We start from the raw sequence: 22,268 nt of genomic DNA on the forward strand, positions 1-22,268 counted from the left end.
AGTTTTATATGCTCAGACCTGATGTCCTGACTTGTGGTTCAGAAAGCTTAGGCATTGTCTCAGTTACGTATTTATTGTGTACCTTTTCCAGTTCTGTATTAGCTTCTATTTTCTTTTCTACCATAGTAACTAAAGGAAAGAAAAGACTATTTTATTCTAATTATTAATCTCCTTTACTTGATGAACCTCTAGGATTTTGTTGTGTTGGTTGTCTGTATTAAGACTACTGCACATGAGCTATCTGGATTTCAAAATAAACATCTTTGTATAGTATTAGACATTGGCTGTGTAATCAGTTCTATTCCTCTATTTGTCAAATATGAGGCCTTGGTCAATGTACCTAATCTTTGGGCAAAGAAGTGTTTTAGTCAGCTTTTTTGTTGCTGTAAACCAAAGACCTGGCAGGACCAATGAAGATGAGGCAAAGTTTATTTTGGCTCACAGTTTCAAAGGTTGGCTGACTTCTTTGCTCCAGGCTGGAGGTGAGGCAGAACATCATGGCGCAAGGGCAAGGAGGAGGGAAGCCACTCAGAACATGGCACCCAAAGAGAGCTCTGCTCGTGAGGGACTGAATATAAACCCCACAGTCGCATCCCTGGTGACCTACTTCTTTCAGCCACATCATACCAACTACAGTTACTGCCCAGTTAACCCATACCACTGAATTAATCCACCTTAATTTTAAGGCTCTCATAACCTGATCATCTCACCCTTGAACATTCTTGCATTGTCTCACACATGAGCTTTTGGAGGCACCTCATATTGAAACTATAACAAGTAGTCTTTTCATCTATCAAATAGGTGTATGAAAACTTAACCTTGTTTAAGGATTGTTCTGATATTTAAACAAGTTAAAGTTTGTCAAGTTTGGGGTATTATCGGGAATGACCATAAATTTCTTTCTCCTTCATTTCATTTAAATCCAATATTCACTGACACTGGTTACTGTTATCCTAAGTAAAGTTTTTCTAATTTACTTGCAGTAAATGGGATGTGACTTTTAGTACTCTGTTTTTAAAAGTTATAAAAAATGTGGATGTGGAAGTATCTAAAAAGATGACCAGTTGACAATAGATTTTACATTAACATGAAGTTGATTTCACTCTAAATCTTCTGGGTTCCCAGGCAGGCATCTTTTTATCAAGGAGAAAAATAGCAGTCCACAGTAAAAGTAAAAATAAAATCTCTGGGGCTGGGGATGTGGCTCAAGCAGTAGCGCGCTCACCTGGCGTGTGTGCGGCCCGGGTTCAATCCTCAGCACCACATACAAACAAAGATGTTGTGTCCACCGAAAACTAAAAAATAAATATTAAAATTCTCTCTCTCTCTCTCTCTCTCTCTCTCTCTCTCTCTCTCTCTCTCTCTCTCTTAAAAAAAATTAAAAATAAAATCTCTAAAGCCAAAGGACACACCCTTAACATTCTGGGCTTTTTAAAATCTGTTTTGTATTAAATGTGTGGGAAAATGTTATGTGTGAAATACAAGGGTGTGAATGACATATATGTTTGTATTTCAAGATTTGTATCATTATGCATACATATTTTTGTATCTGTTCCTTTACTTACCATTGTATTATGAACATTTTTAGTGCCACTGAGTATTTTCCATGTCATCATGTGTAGAAGTTTATTATAATCCATCATATAATTATATCATAATTTTTATTATTCCTCTTATTAGGCATATAGACTATTGGCAATTGTTCAATGACTTTTTGAATTAACATTGTGATGGACTTTCACTTACATAAATTATCATTCACATCTTTGATTTCTTTCTTTAGAAATGATTTCTAGAAATAGAATCACTCTCAAAGAGTGTGAACTGATTCAGAAATTCTTGATAAACTGACAGTTCCCCCCCCCCCAGAAAAGGTGTACCAATTTACACTCCTATCAACAGTGCTTTTCACATCATGTTCTTGCCATCAGCATCTTCAGCATCAGTTGATGGGTGAAAATGTAAATAATTTGCATTTATTTGATTACCAGTGAAGTTGAATATTTTGTGTTTACTGGGGAATACATACACATACACATACACATACAAACGTATAGGCATTGAAATGTTCTTTCTTTTCAGCAAGTAGATTAAAGACATTGTATTCCATTCACAGTGTTTTTAAAATTTGAATGTATGTCAACAAGCAAACTCTTGGCTAAAAATAATCACCTTTGCAGTAAGTTCAGTCAAATGCATAAAGCATTTTAAAGAGTCTAATTTTGGGATGCTTTCTTAAGAAAAATGCACTACATGATGCTAATGCTTATGAGATTTTCATATCTCCTTTTATGCAGGGCAATTGGTAATTTTGTTGTTTACCCTGGGTTCCCCAACAGTGTTGAACTAGCAACTCTCAAACCTGCCAACATCTGCTTTTGTAATCAAAATTGAAAGATACAACCAAAAGGAAAGATTTAATTTACAAACTGCATAATCTTCTGATTTTGCAGAATTGAAATGAATAAACTTGAAAACATATTTAAGACTCAAGCTGTAGTCAGCATATAACTTAAGACAGGAAAAAGGGGTGAATTTCCTTTCAAAATAAGCACTATGCATAGCTGTACTCCATGAGAGAAAAGAAAAGGCAGTATCTGCAAAACTTACATAATCATTTCCACACCAATCACCATAGTTCAAAAACTCTCTCTGTATGATCTGGTGGTACATATTTACAAATTGCAAAAAAAATCAATCATAATTATAGAATTTGAGGTATATGTAGCTGTGTATATTAAATAGCCTTATTATATGTGATTTTTTAAGATGTAAGCTTATGTTTCAAGATGTCAGGTTTGGTACCTAGGATGCTCATCTTTGAGACATTTCTAATCAAATATTTATAATTTGGTGGAAAATAAGTTTTCATAGGAATAAAATGTGGTTCAGGATTCATCAAAATGAAGGATACGATTGGCAAATAAGGAAGCTTTATAAAGTATTTTCAAAGTGTTAGAGGACCTTAATAAAATAATTTTATTGAGTTAAACATGACTCAGCTTCTAATATTAATTTTGTAAATAGGAAAAACGAAGTTAAATTACCAAAGCACCTTCATTTTAAAGGTGAATTTTGTTATTATTATTATTGAGCTCATGGGGAAATTTAGATTTTACCCTTTTAAAAACGCTAGCTCTTTTTAAACCAATGTACAATTATTTAGCTGCTTTCTATGATATGCATTCAGATCTGCCTCTGTGGGCTCTGGCTACCTAATATAGGAGACAAAAGAATTCTTTATGTATTTGTAACATAAGGTAATGAATCTTATTATTTGGGCACATCTTTCTTCTGATTTGGAGACAGTTTAATTTTTACATCTAGTCTTTAACTAGTGCTTGAGATGAGTGTGACTAAATATTTGAGAGGAATTTCATTTGTTCATTTTAACTGTGGCCCTATCGGAATGTCTTCAGAGCATATCATAGCTAACTTCTCTTTATTTTTAAATTAAAATATACTTTCTGTCATTTATTTATTAATGTAAAACCTTATGTTCATTTCAGAAAAATTGGAATATACTAAAAAGAACAAAGAAAAATGAAAAAAAATGATATATTAGAGCTTACCTATAAATACATGGATTGTAACTCTGCAATGCATCTTATTTAATTTATGTGTAATTGTTTTTTAGAAATGAGATAAAAAAGCCTAGTCATCCATTTGTTACACTGAATATAACATTTTGACATTGCATATTTTATAACTGTCAATAAACATATTTTTGATTGAATTGCCAATATCTAGGTCAGAGATCATTTCAGCCTGAAGATAAATTATGTAGTCTGAAGAGTGTTTGTAATCTTTTAAATTAGATTTCACGTAAAAATCCAGAAGTCCATGTTCTCTTGAAAGATGGGAAGTTTAGCAATGCTGAACCTCATATTCCTGGTTGGCTGCAGTTGTGGGAGCTGCCTGCTTTAGCAGGGGCATGTGTCCTAAATGTATTGCAGTCCTTCCCTAATCTGTGCTCTTGATGTCCCTGCCCAACTCTCAAAGCCAGAAGAATTTGCAAAGGCAGGGATTTGTCTAGTGTAGTGGTTTTTAACTAGCCTTCCTGGTCCTTTGGAAATTTTTGGAAATTCTTCATGCCACCGTGCTTAGAGGGTGCTACTGGCATTTAGTGGGCTGGGGTCAGGGATATGGGGGTCCTGTAACATGAGGAGCAGTTCTGTACCTGGAAGAAGTTTTCATGTTTCCTGAATTTTCAAATATCTTTTGGGACACTCATATAGGTAAAACACCTGTTTATAATTATTTAAGTCTAGAAACAAAATCTATTGCACTTACCAAAACTTTTATTTCAAAGTTAGCATGCATTGAATTTCTTGAACCACAACTACTGTAGAATTTGTTAAGATTGTTCTTTGTTCATTATTTGAAGGTTTGCTATGAACTGTCCACTACTTAGACAACCATACCACTGACACCAATGTGGCCTGTGGTGCTTGAGTGACACACAACTGGGTTCTGTCTGTGCATTTCCAGCTCCCTTGCTCAGTAGAACAGAAGGAAGGTTGAGAACTCCTTTAAAGTCTTCTATGAATAAGGAATAATCCTCAGGTCGTATAAGAGAATATTAACTATGCTTCATGTTTTCTTTACCTTTATAGTTTGTAATTTGCCTTGGCATGTTATCTGGATTTCAGTTAATCTTATTTTTCTTTTATTTTATCATGTGCTTGCAAGTCTACTTTATTATATTTATTCTAATACTAGATTTTATCCTAATGTCCACTCAACTATTAACCTTCCAGTCTTTTACTTTCTACCCTTTTTCCAAGGACCATCTTCTTATTTATTTCTTATGAGTTCCAATTTACTCATTGGTAGAAGAGAAAGCATCAGAGAACTTCTTAAATGGGTATATACTCCTGCCTGGAAGTACTTTATTGACTTTTAAAAACATGCTTTGTAGCAGTTGGTTGTATAATCTGTGAATTTCCTTTTTAAAGGGTCTGTAAAAGAGGGCAGACAAAAAACTTGTTTCAAAAGTGGGGCTTAGTGCTTGAGAAGCTTGATACTCTAGGTGAGTATCCAAGACAGTATAAGTGCTAAGAAGCTTTCAGTCTTCTGGGAAGACATCACATAGAATAACCCCTGATTGGATTGGGAGGATGCTAAAGGGCACTTAGGATTTCTGATGGGGCCAGCAGACCTGTGTGATTCTGGGAGGAAGACTTCCAGGAGATGCTGAAGAGGTGCGTAAGCCCAATGGCATGTGGGGGTGGGGTGGAGATCTGGGAGGGGGCTTGTGATCATAGTTCTTTTCTTCAAACCTTTTTCATTTTTCCTTCCCTTCTTTCTTCTTTAGAGCTTTGTCTTTTCCTCTTCCTTCCCTGAAGGTGCAAAGCCGCCGATAAAAACGAGAGGAACTAAAGCCATAGGTTATGGTTGTACCGTGTTGGTTTGGGGACTTTGTTTTTACCTTGAACACAGACAAATATAAAGACCTTGGGGGTTGCAATGATGCCCTTGTTCCCCTTCAGTGGGATCTCAGAAGAAAGCATTGCTTATATTTCACTTTGTTATTGGACATTTCCTTAGGTCTGATTAGAAAACATTTATTTATAGAGGTAGAAAATAAATGCAATAATTCTGCTCAAAGTTATTCTTTTTTCTTTCCCTTGTTTCATTAGGTGAGTAACGCTGGGTTGGGAAATACTAAGAAGGGAGGGCGACAGTCGAGGACTGCTGGTTTCCTTAGCCTGTCCCAGGCTACTAAATTTAACTCTTTTTTGTGAAACCATCACCACATGTGAATATAATATAAACTGTCAGAAATTCTTTGAAGGGACATTTTCTCAGCCAATCAAAAGCAAGGGTTAATGAGCCTTCGAGATGATTTGGTTTTCATACATTCTTTTTTCTAATTCCATAATCCTTAGATATGGTGGGAAATATACTTCAAAGTGAGTACTCCAGATTTAATTCAAATGCCACCCATTTAAGTAGCTCAGAAAACTGCCTGATCTAGGGTTCTGGGGTGACAGTGTTTTATATATGTTGCAATCTTTCAGAGTTGGATCAAAACATCAAAAGCTTTTTATTTCATTAAAATATGTCTCGGGCTCTGTATTTCTTCTCTTGTTGCAGGCTTTACATCTAGGACACAGTTCACAGCTTCTTCTTCAGGGAATGTTTAATTTTCCCTCATCCAAAGGCTTGTATTTGCTACTTTGTCCTGTATTTTAATTACCAAGCTCCAGAGGAAGAGAGTGGTCGGAGCCAGGGCCCCGAGTTGTGGAAGTTTCTATATCCGGTAAACTGGCTCCATTCCAGGGCAGAATAATTTATCAACAAATGAAACACCAGACACTTCCCACACGTCCTCTGATTGCATTAAAAAAAAAAATCACTCCCTTTCCCACCCAAATTGAGTTTGCTTAGAGTATGGAGCCAACAGGCGTTCTCTCTCTTCCTCCTCCTCATTTTGTTGCATGGCTGGCTTCTGTAGTCTATTTGACTTCTTATTAATAGTAAGATGTTCATTCATTAACTCTCTCATGCCTACAAGCCAGATACAGTTGCTCTCTCTGCCCCCTCGTTATGCTGTCTTCATAAAGTCATGGCGTAGCAAGGAAATGAGCTGGAAAACTGATTTTGCTTCTGTAGCATCAGGTACTATTTAACCAGTGGGAGGGACTGATAAAATTAGCAAGTTGACTAACCACTTCCCTTCCTTGTGGCTCTTTAATATTATAACGGATACAGAAAAGTTCAGAAGGACTGGGCTAGTTTTCGAAACCACAGCACACTTTGGTAAAGAGGGAATGCACAACAGAACGGGTGAGTTTCTTTCTTTTAAGTTTTTAAGAGAACTATGAAAAGGAAATTGGGGTGGATGGTTTTAAGTTTGACTTTGCAAATAGTATTTAGTAATTTGTGGGCTGTGGAAAGATAAACCTGCTAGGAGAAGGGAGACAAAAGCTTTTCCAACCAGCAGCAGCAGCAGCAACAGCAGCAGCAGCAGCAGCAACAACAACAATAACAACAACAACAAAAATTAGAGTGAGCAAAGAATTCAACTCTGTTAATATCTTTACTATTCATGATAGGGAAGATGAAAATATTTTGAAAATATTTTTACTAGAATTAGTAAATTCTGTTTTTGATCAATGAGTTCCTGTACTCATAATTCTTGAAATTTAGTGTTGTTAACAGAGGCACTGTCTATGGAACCTCAGTGTCCCTCTGGATCCTGACCAGCTAAAGGTCTTCAGTTATCTTCTTCTTTATGGTTGAAATTTTTATTACTTTTAAATTTTTGATATCACAGAATTTCAAGCAAATGAAAATAGAATGAGTAGCTCCCCATGCACCCCTCACACAGCTCCCACAGTTAGGAGCTCAGGCCCACACTATTTCTTCCACACCTCTGTGCTGTGTACCCCCTTCACTCTTATTGAATTGCAATATTTTGAAATGTGCCCATAGTGAACAGTAAATGAAAGCAGCCTAAAATCCCCTAAAGGATCACACCAGCTTGGTAATTTAAGTTTTAGAGAAATATTATTACAGAAAATTGAATTATGAATCACAGAAAACAAGACCAAGTTTCCAAGGGTTGGTTTTTCCAGTGAGAGCAGGAGTAGATGATAGGATTTAAGATCATGAAATCTGAAGCCAGACTGATTGAGGTCACATTCTCAGTCTGTTGTGACACAATGTCCTTGAGGAAGTTTCTTAACCTTTTTATGCCTTGTTTTTCTCACCTGAAATTGAAGATAATAATACTGACCTCCTGAGGTGAAGTGCAGGTAAAGACTTATAAAAATGCCTAGTAACAGATGCTTTTGGCCCCCCAATCAGGGTGATGTTAGTGTTGAGATCTGTGCAAATAGCCAAACATTGTGCCTGAGAACACTTGGTTGTCTCCTCACCATTGCTTTTCTCCTAACTCTTGAATAATGGAAAGCTGGAAAAAGTCTCCATCGAGAGTGATTTTTGTCCTGGACCTGGGAAAACTCACCACTCTTGCCTTTCACCCCAGCTGTGAGTTAATTCTGAAAATGAACAGTGTCACAGCTTGCCTTGTCCACCTTCTCCCTTTGAGAGGAGTAGAGGGAGTAGACACTTGGCTCAACTCAGAACAAGGAACAGCATATCTGCAGGAAGAGCTCAGTCATGGGCCTCTATAATCCTGTGAGGAGGTGTGTTGTGGCCGGTGTGGGTGGTTTTGATGGGAAGCTGCACCCCATCCCAGCTCTTGTCCTTTACCCTCTGAGGTGGAGAACTCCAGGCTGCCTGGGCTTTCTTATAGGGCTGCAAGCTGCTCAGATAACTTTTTTTTTTATTAGTAATGAGAATGGGGGAAATTCTGAGGCTGGCCATAAATGCAAAGGTGAGGGTCTTCTCTAGTTCATTCCATCTCTGCATCATAAATCAAATGGTTCATAACCCACTTGAATCAAAGTGTGGAATATGATATGTCAAGAAATTTGTAATGTTTTGAACAACCCACAATAAAAATTAAAAAAAAAAAAATAAATCAAATGGTAATGGCTTCCACATGCCTGTTAGTGCACTGTGTGGTGTTCTTGTTTAATCATCCCAATTTCCTTGTGTGATACTTATTGTTAATATCTTCAATTTATAGATAGGGAAATCAAGGCACAGAGAGTTTGAGCAATGTGCCTTTAGTTACCTAGCTAATAAGAGAGAGCCAGGGTTTTGTTCCAAGTCTGTCTGACTTAACAGCTTCTTAGAGTGTTTGTCTAAAAGAAATAGGTTTATTTAAATGAGTACAATCAAAATGCATCCATGATTTTGCTCTCAGTCTTTCAGAAGGTGAAAGTTACCCCTATTCCTTAAGCAAATTGTATGGGAAAGCTTTTGTCTGGCAACAGTTTTCCTACAGTGAATTTTCATAATGCCTAATTACAAGCTAGAAATTTGTCATAAATCTTGACAAATACAGAGAGTGGTGGGGGTGGAGTTACCATTGTAATGAAGTAAATATTGAGCTGAGAGGGGGGGAAAAAAAAGAAATGCTCTTTCAGTAAATTAACCATGCCTCAGTGGTAGATTTTGTTTTTCAGGCCATTTGTCTTTCTTGAATTTTTGTAGAGGATGGGTGAAATTCATCTAAGTCAATTTTCAAGAACACATAGTGCTGTTGTAAAACAAATGATAAACACTGATGCACTGCAGAAATAAAAATTGGCTGAATCTTCCGGGAGGTGCTGAAGAGAACTGGGACATGCACAGTCAGACATTTTAGAAACCTGGAATTGACTTTCGGTGCTTTTTCTTTTAGATTACTGATATAACTGCAAAAATAGAACTGAACGTGTGAATGAAGGAAGAGGTTAATTTCACAACTTTGGAGAATTGTTTCCCCCTCCAACAGAGCAAGGATGTTTTTAGCTTTCCTTTACTAAAGGGAACACTGTCTGGAATCTGGATCTGAAAATGCAAAACAGATATAAAATGATTGACTTGTCTTTTATCAGGCAATCTGATATGATCTACAGTCTTTCATTTTTACCTTGTTTTCCCTTCATTGTCTACAGTACTTATGTCATTTTGATAGACTCAGCCAAGCTTTCTGTACCTATAAAAACACTGAACAAGATTTGAAAATATGTTTTCTTTTTTTGCAGAGAAGGAAAGGGATAAAAGGAGTTGGAGCTGCTGGTAGAAGAGGGAATGAAGTGGGAAGAGTCATTGTTCTTGGCTCCTTAGACATTAGACAAGGCAGAGGCTCTTTAATACTGGCAACTATAAACTGTGTTTCTTTTTTCCCCTCTTTCCCTCTCTAATGTTCATCTCATAAGACTGTATCATTCATAGCTCATAAAGTAAGGGTCAGGGTTGGAAATTTCTGATCTGTCTGTGGTTAGAGACAGGTTTAGAAGTGTCATTTAGCTTGCTACTGCCCACTTCTCTGTGCACCAGGGTAATTTTTGATGGGCTTGGTCATCTACTGGGTTACTGAATATCAGTATCCTCACATTTTCAAGTCCTCCTTTTCTAACTTGATCTTTAACATTTTTTAATGTTTTTTTTTTGGTCACTGTGGCTTGGATATTCAATGTTTTAGTAAAGCATTTTTAAAAATTTAAAATGCAATGGTCTCTTTGAGGAAGAGTACCTGCCAGTATGGTTGAAACATGTAAAAAGGGGAAACATGTAAAAAGGCTTACCTGAAGGTGTTGGGCAGAGTCCAGATTGTTTAGGGCCTAGTAGGTCATGCTAGGGAGCTGCAAATGGTTTAAGTGCAATAAAAAGTGATTTCAAGGTTTTTGCAGGAAGTTGCAGGATCTGAATAACATTTTAAAATTAGTTGCAGATGGGAGATAGATTCAAGAGGTACAAGAATAGAAACATGGAAACAGGTCAGAAAACTATTGCCTAGTCTAGAAATGATGGTAATCTCACCTGCAGAGTGGCCTTAGGGATGAAGACAGTGGACAGAGTGAGAAATTCTGCATAATTACTAGGACTTTATAAAGAAGTGTATGAGAAAGTGAGAGTGTAGAAAGTGTCAGTTATGATCTTGTAGTGTGAACAGCTGGGTCTCAGGAGATGGTACCTATGAAGACTGGCACAGTGAAAGGAGAGCAGGCTTGGCCACCTCAGATGAAATGCTTTTGAAACATTTGAGGAAATATGTCAACTTGGCAGCTGATGGCATGGAAGTGGTATGTGAAGCCATGGATGTGATCGTGTAGGGAGATGTATGACTTGAAGAAAGCTCACCAAGGGGAATTCCATACTCAACCATGGGGAATTCCAAAATTTAGAAGCTGGGTAGAGGTAAAGGATCTAGTATGGGAGGTAGATAAGTGAGAAAAGAGGAAACCAGAAATATTGTGATTTTTAGGATGACATAAGATGGTAGCATAATCAGGAGGAAGGATTGATTACCTATATTGAATGCTAAAGAGCTAAGAAATTATTAAAAAAAAACATCAGAGAATTGGAATTGGTCATATGGAGTTCATAGATGTGAAATAAGTAGGCAAAATGCTATTTCTTTAGAATTATATCACATGTTGACATCCTGACTAATCAGTTTTACTACTGACTAAATGAAGGCAAGAAGACGAGTACAAGCCATGTTATTTTCGCAAGTGACAATATATTTATAACTTATTTCTATTTTCATGAAACTGCATAGTGTTCAGGAAAACAATAATATACTGTTTGTGCTGGTTTAAATTTATTTCCCTTCAAGTATAAAATTCTTGATCCATTCAGATTCTTCATATGTGAGTTTCCAGTGTCAAGGACAGCAGGTGCAATTGTTCTCAACTGGAGGTAGCTTTATCCCTAGGACACATTTGGCAATGTCTGTGGATATATTTGATTGTCACAACTGAGGTATAAGTATGCCACTGAGTAGGGAAAGACCTAGGATGCTGCTTTACATCTTACAATGTACAGGACAACTTCACACAACAATCACTTGGCCCAAAATGTCAACAGTGCCAAGGCTGAGAAATTCGGACACATCTACTCAGTGCTCAACATAGGGTCTTGTTGGTGGTAGATTGTCAGCAGAACTCTTCTGTTAAAATCTCTAGAATGGATTTTCTGTAGAATGGATTGCCAAGAGGAAATGGGGACAAATAAACTCAATGCCTTCATGGGCTGTGGCACCAAAAGAAAATAGTGGACTTCCTATAACTGAGACTGAAGGATCCTAAGATGAAGATGATGCTGTTTTAAGCACCATGGTAGAATGGAGGGTTTATTGACAGAAGATGCACATCTACTCAGTGCTTCACATCAGGCCTCATCAGTGGTAGATCATCACTAGAACTTTTCTGTCGAAGGATGGGGATCTCCTACTTTATTTTTCATGGTGTACCTATAGGTTCGATCTTTGGTTTTGGTTTTCAGGTGGAGTTTGTGTGTTTAATATAATGAAGTAAGAAATAAAAGTAACTTGCATTTGTATGAACTTCTGTGAATTAAGCTCTTTTGAAGCTTATGTCCAAGTCTTATAAAAATTCCAAAACATATATTTATTGTCACAAAAATGTGACAATAAATATATGTTTGTTTTAAAGATCAGCAGAAGAAGCATATGAATACAAATAACATGATAGAGAATTTTAAAATAAAAATAAGCAAAAGGCAATAGGAAATACTCATAATGTGTTTTTAATCCATTACCTGTGGATATTGCCTAAATATTCTTTTTTCCTTCTTATTTCTTCCTTTAACGTGGCTTCAAGTTTTTTACCCCTGCAGAACTAATTTTCAACAGAATCCATCTATATGTTTATAAATAGAAGACAGTGTTCCATCCAATGTTAGACTTCTTTTATCAGAACTGAAACCTTTATGTGTAGTTGGTTCCTAAGCTAAAGTATCTATTAGGGAAGTCTCAATATTAAAAAATAATTTTGAAATTTATTAGATTGGTTTTCTTAAAACCTGTATTGACCTCCCTCTTCTTTAAAAAAATTAAAAAAATTTTACTTTATTATAAAATTATATTTTTACTGTTAAGTGTGCATGTTTATATAACTGTAGTAAACTCCTTGATGCTTACAAACAAGGTAGGGTATTAAATTTAACCAGTATCAGTAAAGTCTCCTGTGAATTTCCTCCCTTATTAGGGTTTATTGTTTCTTTCATTTGCATTAAAATCCTACTACATATATATGTATTCCCCAAACAAGGTTTGAAATTAGAGTTTTTAAAATACCTGTGCCTGTAGAATGGATTGCAAAGAGGAAATGAGGACAAAAATCCTCAATGCCTCTTTAAGAATGCAGGTAGGTACATGCTGTGAGATCAGGTATCAAGGATGGGAGCAGTGGCACCTAAAGAAGAGAGTAGACTTCCCCTGTGACTCTCCGCAACTAAGGATAAATGAGAAGCCTAAGATGAAGACAACACTGCTTTAAGAGCAGGATTTATTGACAGAATCTCAGAAGGGAGTAGGGGACAAGCGGCACACATTGGTTTGGTAAGCTGTGCTTTCTTGAAGGGAGACTGTGACACCACGTTCTCTATCTAACTTGGGATTGCCCCGGCAGTAGGACATCTCAAATTGGCCCTCTCTGAGCAATTCAAGATGTGGATATAGTGATTTTTTGAGAGAGCAGAACTGGCGATGAAGAGATTGGAAAGACTTTTGTGTGAGAGAAAAGTTGAAGCCACATGAAAAGAAGAAATGAGAAGGAAGAAAGAATATTTAGGCACTATCCATAGGTCATGGAAGGATTAAAACACCCTATGAGTGTTTCCTATTGCCTTTTGCTACTTTTTGTTTTAAAATTCTCCATCACATTATTTGCATTCATATGCTTCTTCTTCTGATCTTTAAAACATACATCATAGGTTAGATTTTTGTGACAATAAATATATGTTTTGGATTTTTTATAAGACTTGGACATAAGCTTCAAAAGAGCTTAATTAGCAGAAGAACCCCAGCTGGCTTCAGTGCTTGGTAAAAATATGTCATGAGCAGACATCATTTCTAGAGCTATCGTTCTTTCTATTACTTTCTAGGATCCTAAATTTTCTTATATTTAAAATAAGGAGTTAGTCTAGATAAGTGTAAGAACATTCAAAGAACTTTTCCTTTTGTGCATTTCTTCCTCCAACCTTCATGAATCTCCTTTCTGCCTGTTAGAAGAGGATGGTTTTCACTCTCTTCTTTCTTCTCTCAAGCCCATTTAAAAGTTATGGGGCACATTCTCTTTCTTCCTAGTTCTGCTGGTTACTGATGTGAATGTGTCAATTCCGTGCTATAAGCAGGAACTCAGAGTGCACTGTTATTGGCATGCTATATTCATTTCCAGATGGTGTCTGCACTGGTGCTTCATTGCTTGGATCTGAGGCAGTGCCTGGACATGGACTGTGCAGGTACCAGGGCAGATATATGCTAGCAGGTAATATTATTATTACTCTCATAAATTCTATTTTAATCCAATTTATCAAAAATTCATAAACATAAATGAGAAATGTAAGACTGAAATTTTTACATTTGTTAATCTGAGATAATTTTCTCAAAGCAAATTTTTATTTTCAAAGCAATTAATTTCCTTTAATTTGTACTTGAATTCATTATGTTCTTCAGTCAATGTTCATGTGATTTTGTTGCTGCCTAAATACTCTTGGGCATATACTATGACTGCTAGTTGTTTTAAATATCCCATATGAAAAGTTATAAAAACAAATACTAAACCTGTAATTATAGATTTGCCTATAAGAAAACTGAAATTTTATTAAAAACATTATATAAGAATTTTACAATAACACAAACAAATGAAAACTCAGTAAGTGAAAAACATTTTATATTTACAGTTAAGAGTGTGGCTCAATCTAATGAGTTAGATTTCAGACTCCTTTTTGGTGCCCAACTTTTCTAGGGTTTCCCAATGAATAAAGATATTTGTATAATTAAAATTCAGTTAATTATTGAAACTGAATTAAGATGACAGTGAACGAGCAGCCTCAGGTGTGTGGCTCTGCATTTTAAAGTGGTGCATTTAATGTTTATGCAAGAGTAAGATTTTTAAAAAGTGATTAGCACTTTGTATAGCTCCTAATTTTTTTTTTTTTTTGGTAACACTGCATAAGATTTGAAGCCCTCTTTGCTTCAAAATTTGACCTATTTAGAAAAGTTCTATAGTTTCTACGTAATATATTCTCTCAGTTTTGTAAGTGCCTTTGGGTAATATATTGAAGAGGCAAGCAGTCTCATTAAGCAACATAATGGACCTTATCACATTTCAAGATACATTTTTTTCCCCTACTACTGCTGCTTCAAGTTTTGTTCTGTGTTTAATGATACCACACTCTACTGGCAAGGGGAGTTTTCCAGAAGTTTAATTCTCTTTGCATACAGTGAAGTTTTTAGTCTGGCTGCCATTTGCAGATCTTTTCCTTGAAATGAGGTGACATAATTTGATTTTTTACAATAAGGGAAAAAAAGAGTTTTGTTCATCCTGAAAGGATAGAGAAAGAAAGTCTGTGACTTGATAGAATGAGAAAAATGGATTGGTACCAGCTCAAGAAGGCAGGAGACAACTCCTGCTTGGATGAAAAGTATAATTGGTCTCTTAGTAAAGGAAAATCCTGGGGATACATCATTCCAGTGTTCAGCCAGGGAGAGCCCAGCTGCTAGAGGAAAAGGGTCCAATAAACCCCCACCATAGTGAATACTTTTTCCTTCTTGGTAACTGTGAATGGCATATTTTAGTAGCAGATGTTAAATTTTGATGACTTGTCAAGAGACACCTGACAGGTAAGATACTCTTTACTATCTCTACTCTTTGCAACCCTTGAAGTCTCAAGAGACACTAAGTAACTTTACCAGGAACTCAGATATCTCCACCCTAAAATTCAGGTCTTCTTCGTCGTCATAGAGCTACCTCTTTTGAGATATGCTGACTTTTCTGAGCAATGTTTAGGGTAAGATCTGATCTTAATTGGTTTCACACACTGTGGAAGGCTTCCTTTAGTAAACATCAGTTCTCTTGCTTTAACAATACCTTAATGAAGAAACAATGAACTGAAGGACATTTTAAAAGTAGGTTGTGTAAGACACTTAAAAAATGTTGAATAACACATACAATATTTCTGTAAAATACTATGTGAACTAAGCAGATTATAAAGCAATATGTTAATATAGAGGAGTTATTTTATCAAAATTAATTAACACACACTATAAGAAAATTTTTATTTATTTTTTGCAGGGCTGGGGATCTACCCAGGGTCTTGTGCATGGCAGACACAAGCTTTACTACTGATCTATACTGCCAACCTTAGCAATTAACTTAGTTTTTCACCTTTGACATATCTTCCTAAGTAAATATAAGTAAATGTAAATATAAACAAATGTCTTTCTTTCTTTCTTTTTTTTTTTTTTTTTTGGTACTGGGGATTGAATCCAGGGTCGCTTATCTACTGAGCCACATCCCCAGCCTCTTTTTTATATTTTATTTAGAGACAGGGTCTTGCTGAGTTGCTTAGGGCCTCACTAATTGCTGAGGCTGTTTCTCAACTCGCAGTTCTACTGCCTCAGCCTCCAGAGCCACTGGGATTACAAGTGTGTGCCACCACACCCAACTAAACAAATATCTTAATAATTATAAAGTTCTTGAGCTCTGTGCAATGTGAACTTTATTTCACATAAACAGTTTATGTTAAAACTAGACAGATCTTTGTCTTGGTTTAGAAAAGAAATATTCTGTATATATTTAAGGAAGACAAAGTGATTTTATATATGTAATTGATAAAAAAAACTTCAATTTTTTTATAATGATTATGAAACAGCATTTGAAAATCCTGAAATCATCAATTATAGTTAATAGCTTATATCCATTCTTATATCATGGATTATAGTTATGGCTTATACCATTCTTTAAGACCCATGCTGAGAAAGTTACTGTCAAATTAAGGAGAGTTAAATTAACTTTTCTCTTTAAAACTGAAGTTGAAAAATATCAATATTTTCATTCTGTAAGTGAAAACACTTTTTTTCCTGCAATGTAGTTTTCTAAATAAAATATTCATTACATAGGTAATATGACCATATCCTACACATTTTGTGTGAAATTACTAAAAAGAATATTCCCTCAAATTGATTCATTCAATTGGAACTTTCCTGCTTTTCAATATAAGCATCAGAATTACATTTTAAACATCATGAGCTGTTGTTTAAGTGATTTGAAGATAACAATGTATATTTTCTTATATAAAGCAAATTAATTTAAATATTATAGCCAGAGTTGCATTTTATGATGAAACATGAAGTATTCTTGGTTTTTAAGCTTATGTTGAAAGTAATTATAGCAGAAAGCAATCTAGACATAGTACATATATGTTTATTCTTGCATAAAGTGATTTAATCCTCAGTTTTATTCCAGAGACTTATTTAGGTTTCATTTAGTATCCCACTGGGATAGTAAATAGCTTAATACTTTCTTTTATATTACTATCTAGGTATTTAAATGCAGAAATGGAGACAACACTTTGACTCCTACTGTATTTGAATGTATGAATTTACATATATAAAAACATACGACAATAAATTTGTTTATAGAACAAAATAATATCTTATCTGTTTTTGTGACTTATTCTATAGAGACCGTGAAATCAGAATAAGTCTGTCCTCAAAAGAGAAGTGCCACCTTCTTCTCCCTTTTCCCCACCAGACACTAATGGTGTGAGTGAATGACGCAATGGAAAGTTCTTGTTAATTAGGTGTTCCTGATGATAAAGACTTAACACGTCTCGGTTTTCCTATTCCCTCTCAACCATCACCAAATTCAACATGTAAGAAAATGGATCTCATAAAAATCTTTGAGCTTAGTCATTTTTTGTGTATATGCATTTGACAAAGTAATTAATTCATTTAAATGATTTAAATGTTCAGAGACTATTGCTGTTGAAATCATATGTGCAGTTTTCTAAAATATAAAATATTAGGTGTTAAGAGCAGAGGTCTCATCATCAGTCTGATTTTCATGAATGGAAATTTAAGAGTTTAAATTTAAGAGCCAAAATGGTACAGCAATTAAGTAGAAAATGTACAGGATTAATAATACTCCAGTCTGCTTGTTGGCCTGCACTCTTGGGTCAGGGCTACTGATTTTATGCATGTAATTGCCACTTGTGATTTGTGCCCATATGCATAGTTCTCTAATCATGTATGGTTCCAATGGGGACTGACTTGGCATATGTAGTTTTTATATATAGTTTTAGCTAGAAAATGTGAAAGAATTCATATGATGATATTGGGTATGTGATATATTGCTTTTTGATTAAGGCATTGTTAATGTGCATGGTATGGTTGGATCTGGGGCTTGGAGTATCACAGAAAAGACATTGGTCTCAGAGTCAGGAGGACCTAAGTTTTCACATAATCATTAACTATTTGAGTGACATTTGCAAACTGACTTTACTTTCCAGAGTTGCTTTTCTCATATAATATCTACTTTGTTAGGTAGTAGTGAAGTAAAATGATTTTTTTTGTGGTATTGTGGTATTCAATTGGGAATTGAATCCAGGGCCTCAAAAATGTGAGGCAAGTGCTGTGCCACTGAGCTACACTCCCAGCACATGAAAAACTTATGTAAAGTCTGAACCTAGCCTTTTAGAAGACCAAAAAGAATTGATTTTGCCTTCATGAGTCCCAGTTTCTTCACCTATAATGTCTACTATGTGAGGTGATATCAAAGGTAAAATGAAATTGTTATGTAAAGCTAGAAACTAACTTTTTAGAAGGCATAGGCAGTGTTTGGTGTTTTGTACAGTATTTGAGGTTTAAAAACTGCCAGTTATTATTTTTATTAAGTCACTTGGAATGCTGGAAGGTAGTAAGCAAATATTCGTTTTATGCTCTTCTTTTTCAGAGTTCTGCATCTGGTTAAGTTACTAGGTAACAATAGTTAAAACTTCAGTTAAGTAACTTTTTCTTCCGGGTTCCATTTTCCTACATATATAATATTGTGCAGTTTTATCAGTTGTTCTTTTTATAAATGATTTTTTCCTAAAAGCATAGATTTTCACTGGATGCAGTAGCATAAAGTTGCCAATAGAAGACTGATAGTTTTTCACAGAAAGGCTAGAACACTGGTTAATGCAACTATTGAGTGTGTAGTAACTTGATTTCCACTGTAACATGGCAATATCACCTGGAATAAGGAGCTAAGGTTTTAGAGGCGGCAAAAGGGTAGCAATAGAATGAGACCTTAAACTTTTTACATTGAGAAACATAGGTGTTGACATCCATGACATGTTAGCTGTCTACCAACATTCACTCCTCATTGTTCCATGGAAATAGAGTTGTCTCTGAGCACATGGTCCACCAGCTAGGCACTACCACCTCCAGGTAGGCGTGGCTCAGTTCTTGAGAAATAGAATGTGAGCCAGTGTGCCCCTATTGGATCCAGGCTTTGAGATGTCTGTGGCTCTCTGTGTTCCTTCTCCCTCCTACTTGCTGGAACCTCAGATGATTTGGTGATCTAGAAACTGTCAGGGAAGCAAGGTGAAAAGAACCTTGGTGGCTGAAGGCCCCACCAATTTGAAGTGTCGTACAAGAAAGAAATAAACGTCTCTGTTCAAACTACTGTATATTTATCATCTGACTTCATTGTTTTAACTGCTTAACCTAGACACTGACTGATAATGAGTCCCATGGAATTTGGTTGATCCAGGTTCTTCCCATCATTAACAATTAGGAGATCAGATTTGAATCTCTATGCCTAGGTGCCCTCATGTGTTATGTGGTACTATTATGGGATTGTGTAAGAGCTTTAACAGTTTGCATTTACGATACCAGGTACAGTGCTAATATACTCTGTCAATTAATGTTCTTGATCAAGTTCTAAGTTAGAAATTATCATCTGGATTTTATGATTGGGAATGCAGAGAAATAATGATTGTGTATTACTTCCCAATAGGTCGAGAGCTAGTCATTACAGAGGCAGGTTTTAAGTTCAGACTACTTGATTCCTGAACTCACAATCTTAAGCAATATTAGCAGCTCTTAACACAATGCCTGGAAATATTAATTTATTCTATAGGTGCTAATAGTGTTATTCTTTATCAAACCTTAAATGGGCATCTGTTGTGGGTAAGACATTGCAGGCTGTGTTGTGAGGAGCTTGAGGCAGGGGACCCGGGAGCATAAATAAGGCATTGCAGTGCAAACACTGCATAAAAGCTGAACAGAAGTAGCTTCTGTGTGACTAAGAAGGAAATCTTACAAATCCATGAATCATAGAAATTAGATTGTCTACCATGAGAGCATAGAATATGACACATTCCATACTGTCTGTATCAAATCAAGGTTTCAAGGTGCATACCTCAGTTTCAATGAGGATAGGATGGGGAAGCCATTTTTACATATCTAAGAATAAGGCTTGTGTTTCTCTAAGATAATTCTCAAGTGGGATGGAATGACAGGGACCCTGAATGAAGAGGCATCAGCATCAAGCATGTCCTGGAAATTCGTATGTGCCTCACTCCTTCTTGCTTACTTGCCCACTAGGGAATCCTTCTTAACAGGGCAGTTGATGTAGTTCTCATTTTTTGAACAGAGTAGTCAAGTGTCAGCTGCGATTTCTAAGTGATACTTTCTGATAGGCTATGAAGTTGGCTTTTGCTCACATTCTCATCCCTCCAGGTAGGAGACCTTTCACAGCCAGCTCCATCTGGAGTCCCTTTCTCTCCTGGTTATTCTCTTCTCTGGATTCTTTTTTCTTTGAATCCCCCTTTTTATAATTCTAATATTGTCTGTGCATTTGTTTTTACTTGTATATTGTCCATGATCTTTCATCTCCACCCTTGACTGTTAATGCCACAATAGCAAAAATCTCCATCCAACCCCAGCCAATGTGTACAGATCTTCTTGGCTAGTGCCTCACACATAGCAGGTGCTCAATAGATAGTTGTTGAATAAGAAAATGGATGAATGGTTTCAGAGTTGAGTAAGAGAAAACTAAAATGTTTTAGTTTCTTGTACCTTCTCAACTAATCCTGAGAAATAACAAAAATAAAAACACGTATTGGATAAATTGGCTTTTACCAAAGCCAGAACACCATATTCTAATTTGCTAGTCTTTTCACCTTCTCTCTTTCTCCCAGATCATATATGTCCAAAGAAATGTATTGAAACACCAAACTAAATAAACTACAACTCCCCTTTTATCAGCAGGTTTCTCTTTCAAGTTAACTGAGAGCTGTAGTAATTGATAACCATTTAAACCACTCAAAGTCTGTCCTGCCATCATGGAGGGTACAAAGAAACAAACTTTCTGATCTCTAGGTAGGGGCCTGGTAATTTTGAGATAATAAAAATGCTTTAAGCTTTCAAAAGGCAGAAGAAAAAAAATATTTCTGAGACCTACAAATATAAATATTTACATATTTATATATTTCACATATTTATATTGTTATGCATATTATGAAAATATTACAAATATATTATGAAAATATTTCATATATTATGAAAATATTACAAATATAAGAACACAAGCTCTTTAATTTAAGTATAATTTTAAGCACTTTAGTTTTATGTTTAGATGCCCAACCAGACATTTTAACAGTGACACTAATATTGATTATTAAAGACCTCTTCATCCAATGAACTGCCTTCTAGAAATTTTGCTGAACTAGATTAATTAGAATGTGAAGTTTAGAAAATCAAGCCTACATAGAATATTTTTAAATATTGAAGAGGAAAAAGAGTCATGATTTTAACCTTGTTTCTGTCATAGTTGTGTGGTTTGTTTAACCATGAGCAAGCAGAGAACTTTTCCCATGAGATAAGTTAAACTTGAACTCAGATCTGTTATTATTTAAGCTTTGGAGAGTTTATAGCTTAATCATTGCTTGTTCTACATATACCATACTCCCTCCTAAAGTGATATTCAACCTGAATTTATCATGTGCTACTAGATTCTAAGTATCTTAAAGAGAAAATATTCACATCTTTTCTAGAATATTGGCAGAGAAAAACAAATGTTAGATATGACGGCCCTGGAGAAAATGTTCTGCTAATCCTTTTCATATGCCAGACATATAACAAACAGAAGTAGAGAATATATAAAGCCAGGATGTAAGTCACAAATATTGTAGGTATGAAGGTTGCTAGCCATTATTTCCCCTCTTCTTTATGTTGTCTTAAACTAAAATTCTGGAATTACCATGAGTTTTCATGGATTAATACTGAGGCAAGAAATAAGATCCATTGAATACCTTTGTAATGCCCTATCTTCAGGTCCACTTTCTAAGGCAGGCATCACCTGTGTGTATAGACAGAAACTGAGGTCCAGAAACTCCAGGAAACTGCCCAAGTCCTATGCCTGATGAGAGGAGAGTGAGCATCAATTCCAAATCCCAGGCTCTTGCATGTACTTGTCCAGATTCCAACATCAAATCTATACCACTCACATTTCATTGCATAATTATAAGTTTACTGAGACTTTGACCAGAATTATTGTAAAGCCGGGCTTGCTTTATGGCTTTGGGAAGAACTGTAATATGTCATGTCAAGGACAATGAAATGTTAAGCCTTTTATGTGGTATTTAGTTTCCTTTGCCCCGTGCACACTTATCCTTGACTTAACACCCATTTCCTTCAAGGTCGCTGTAATGAGACCTTGCACATTTTCCAAAAAATACACTTTGTCAGTGACAGTTTATTCACCTTACTTACATAGTTCGAGGAACTGCTTGTTTAAATTTAGATACTGTCTCTGATGAAATGTTTTGACAAAGTAATACCAGCTTGATACTATTTAAAATATTTTGACAGATGGGAAAATTGTTTCAGTCTGAGTTGAGCA

The 22,268-nt window shown here is 35.7% G+C and overlaps 1 protein-coding gene across 1 annotated transcript in view; it reads left to right on the top strand.

The window, feature by feature from the left end:
- The window catches only part of Hdac9 (histone deacetylase 9), an 861,354-nt gene that overhangs the window by 177,193 nt on the left and 661,893 nt on the right, over positions 1 to 22,268 (top strand). Inside the window, exon 3 of the mRNA XM_071613675.1 lies at positions 13,770 to 13,859. Within this exon, the coding sequence (XP_071469776.1) occupies positions 13,770 to 13,859 (90 nt within the window). The remainder of the gene's footprint in view (positions 1 to 13,769; positions 13,860 to 22,268) is intronic.

The sequence above is a fragment of the Marmota flaviventris genome, chromosome 1 (assembly GCF_047511675.1).
Source record: "Marmota flaviventris isolate mMarFla1 chromosome 1, mMarFla1.hap1, whole genome shotgun sequence".
NCBI lineage: Eukaryota > Metazoa > Chordata > Mammalia > Rodentia > Sciuridae > Marmota > Marmota flaviventris.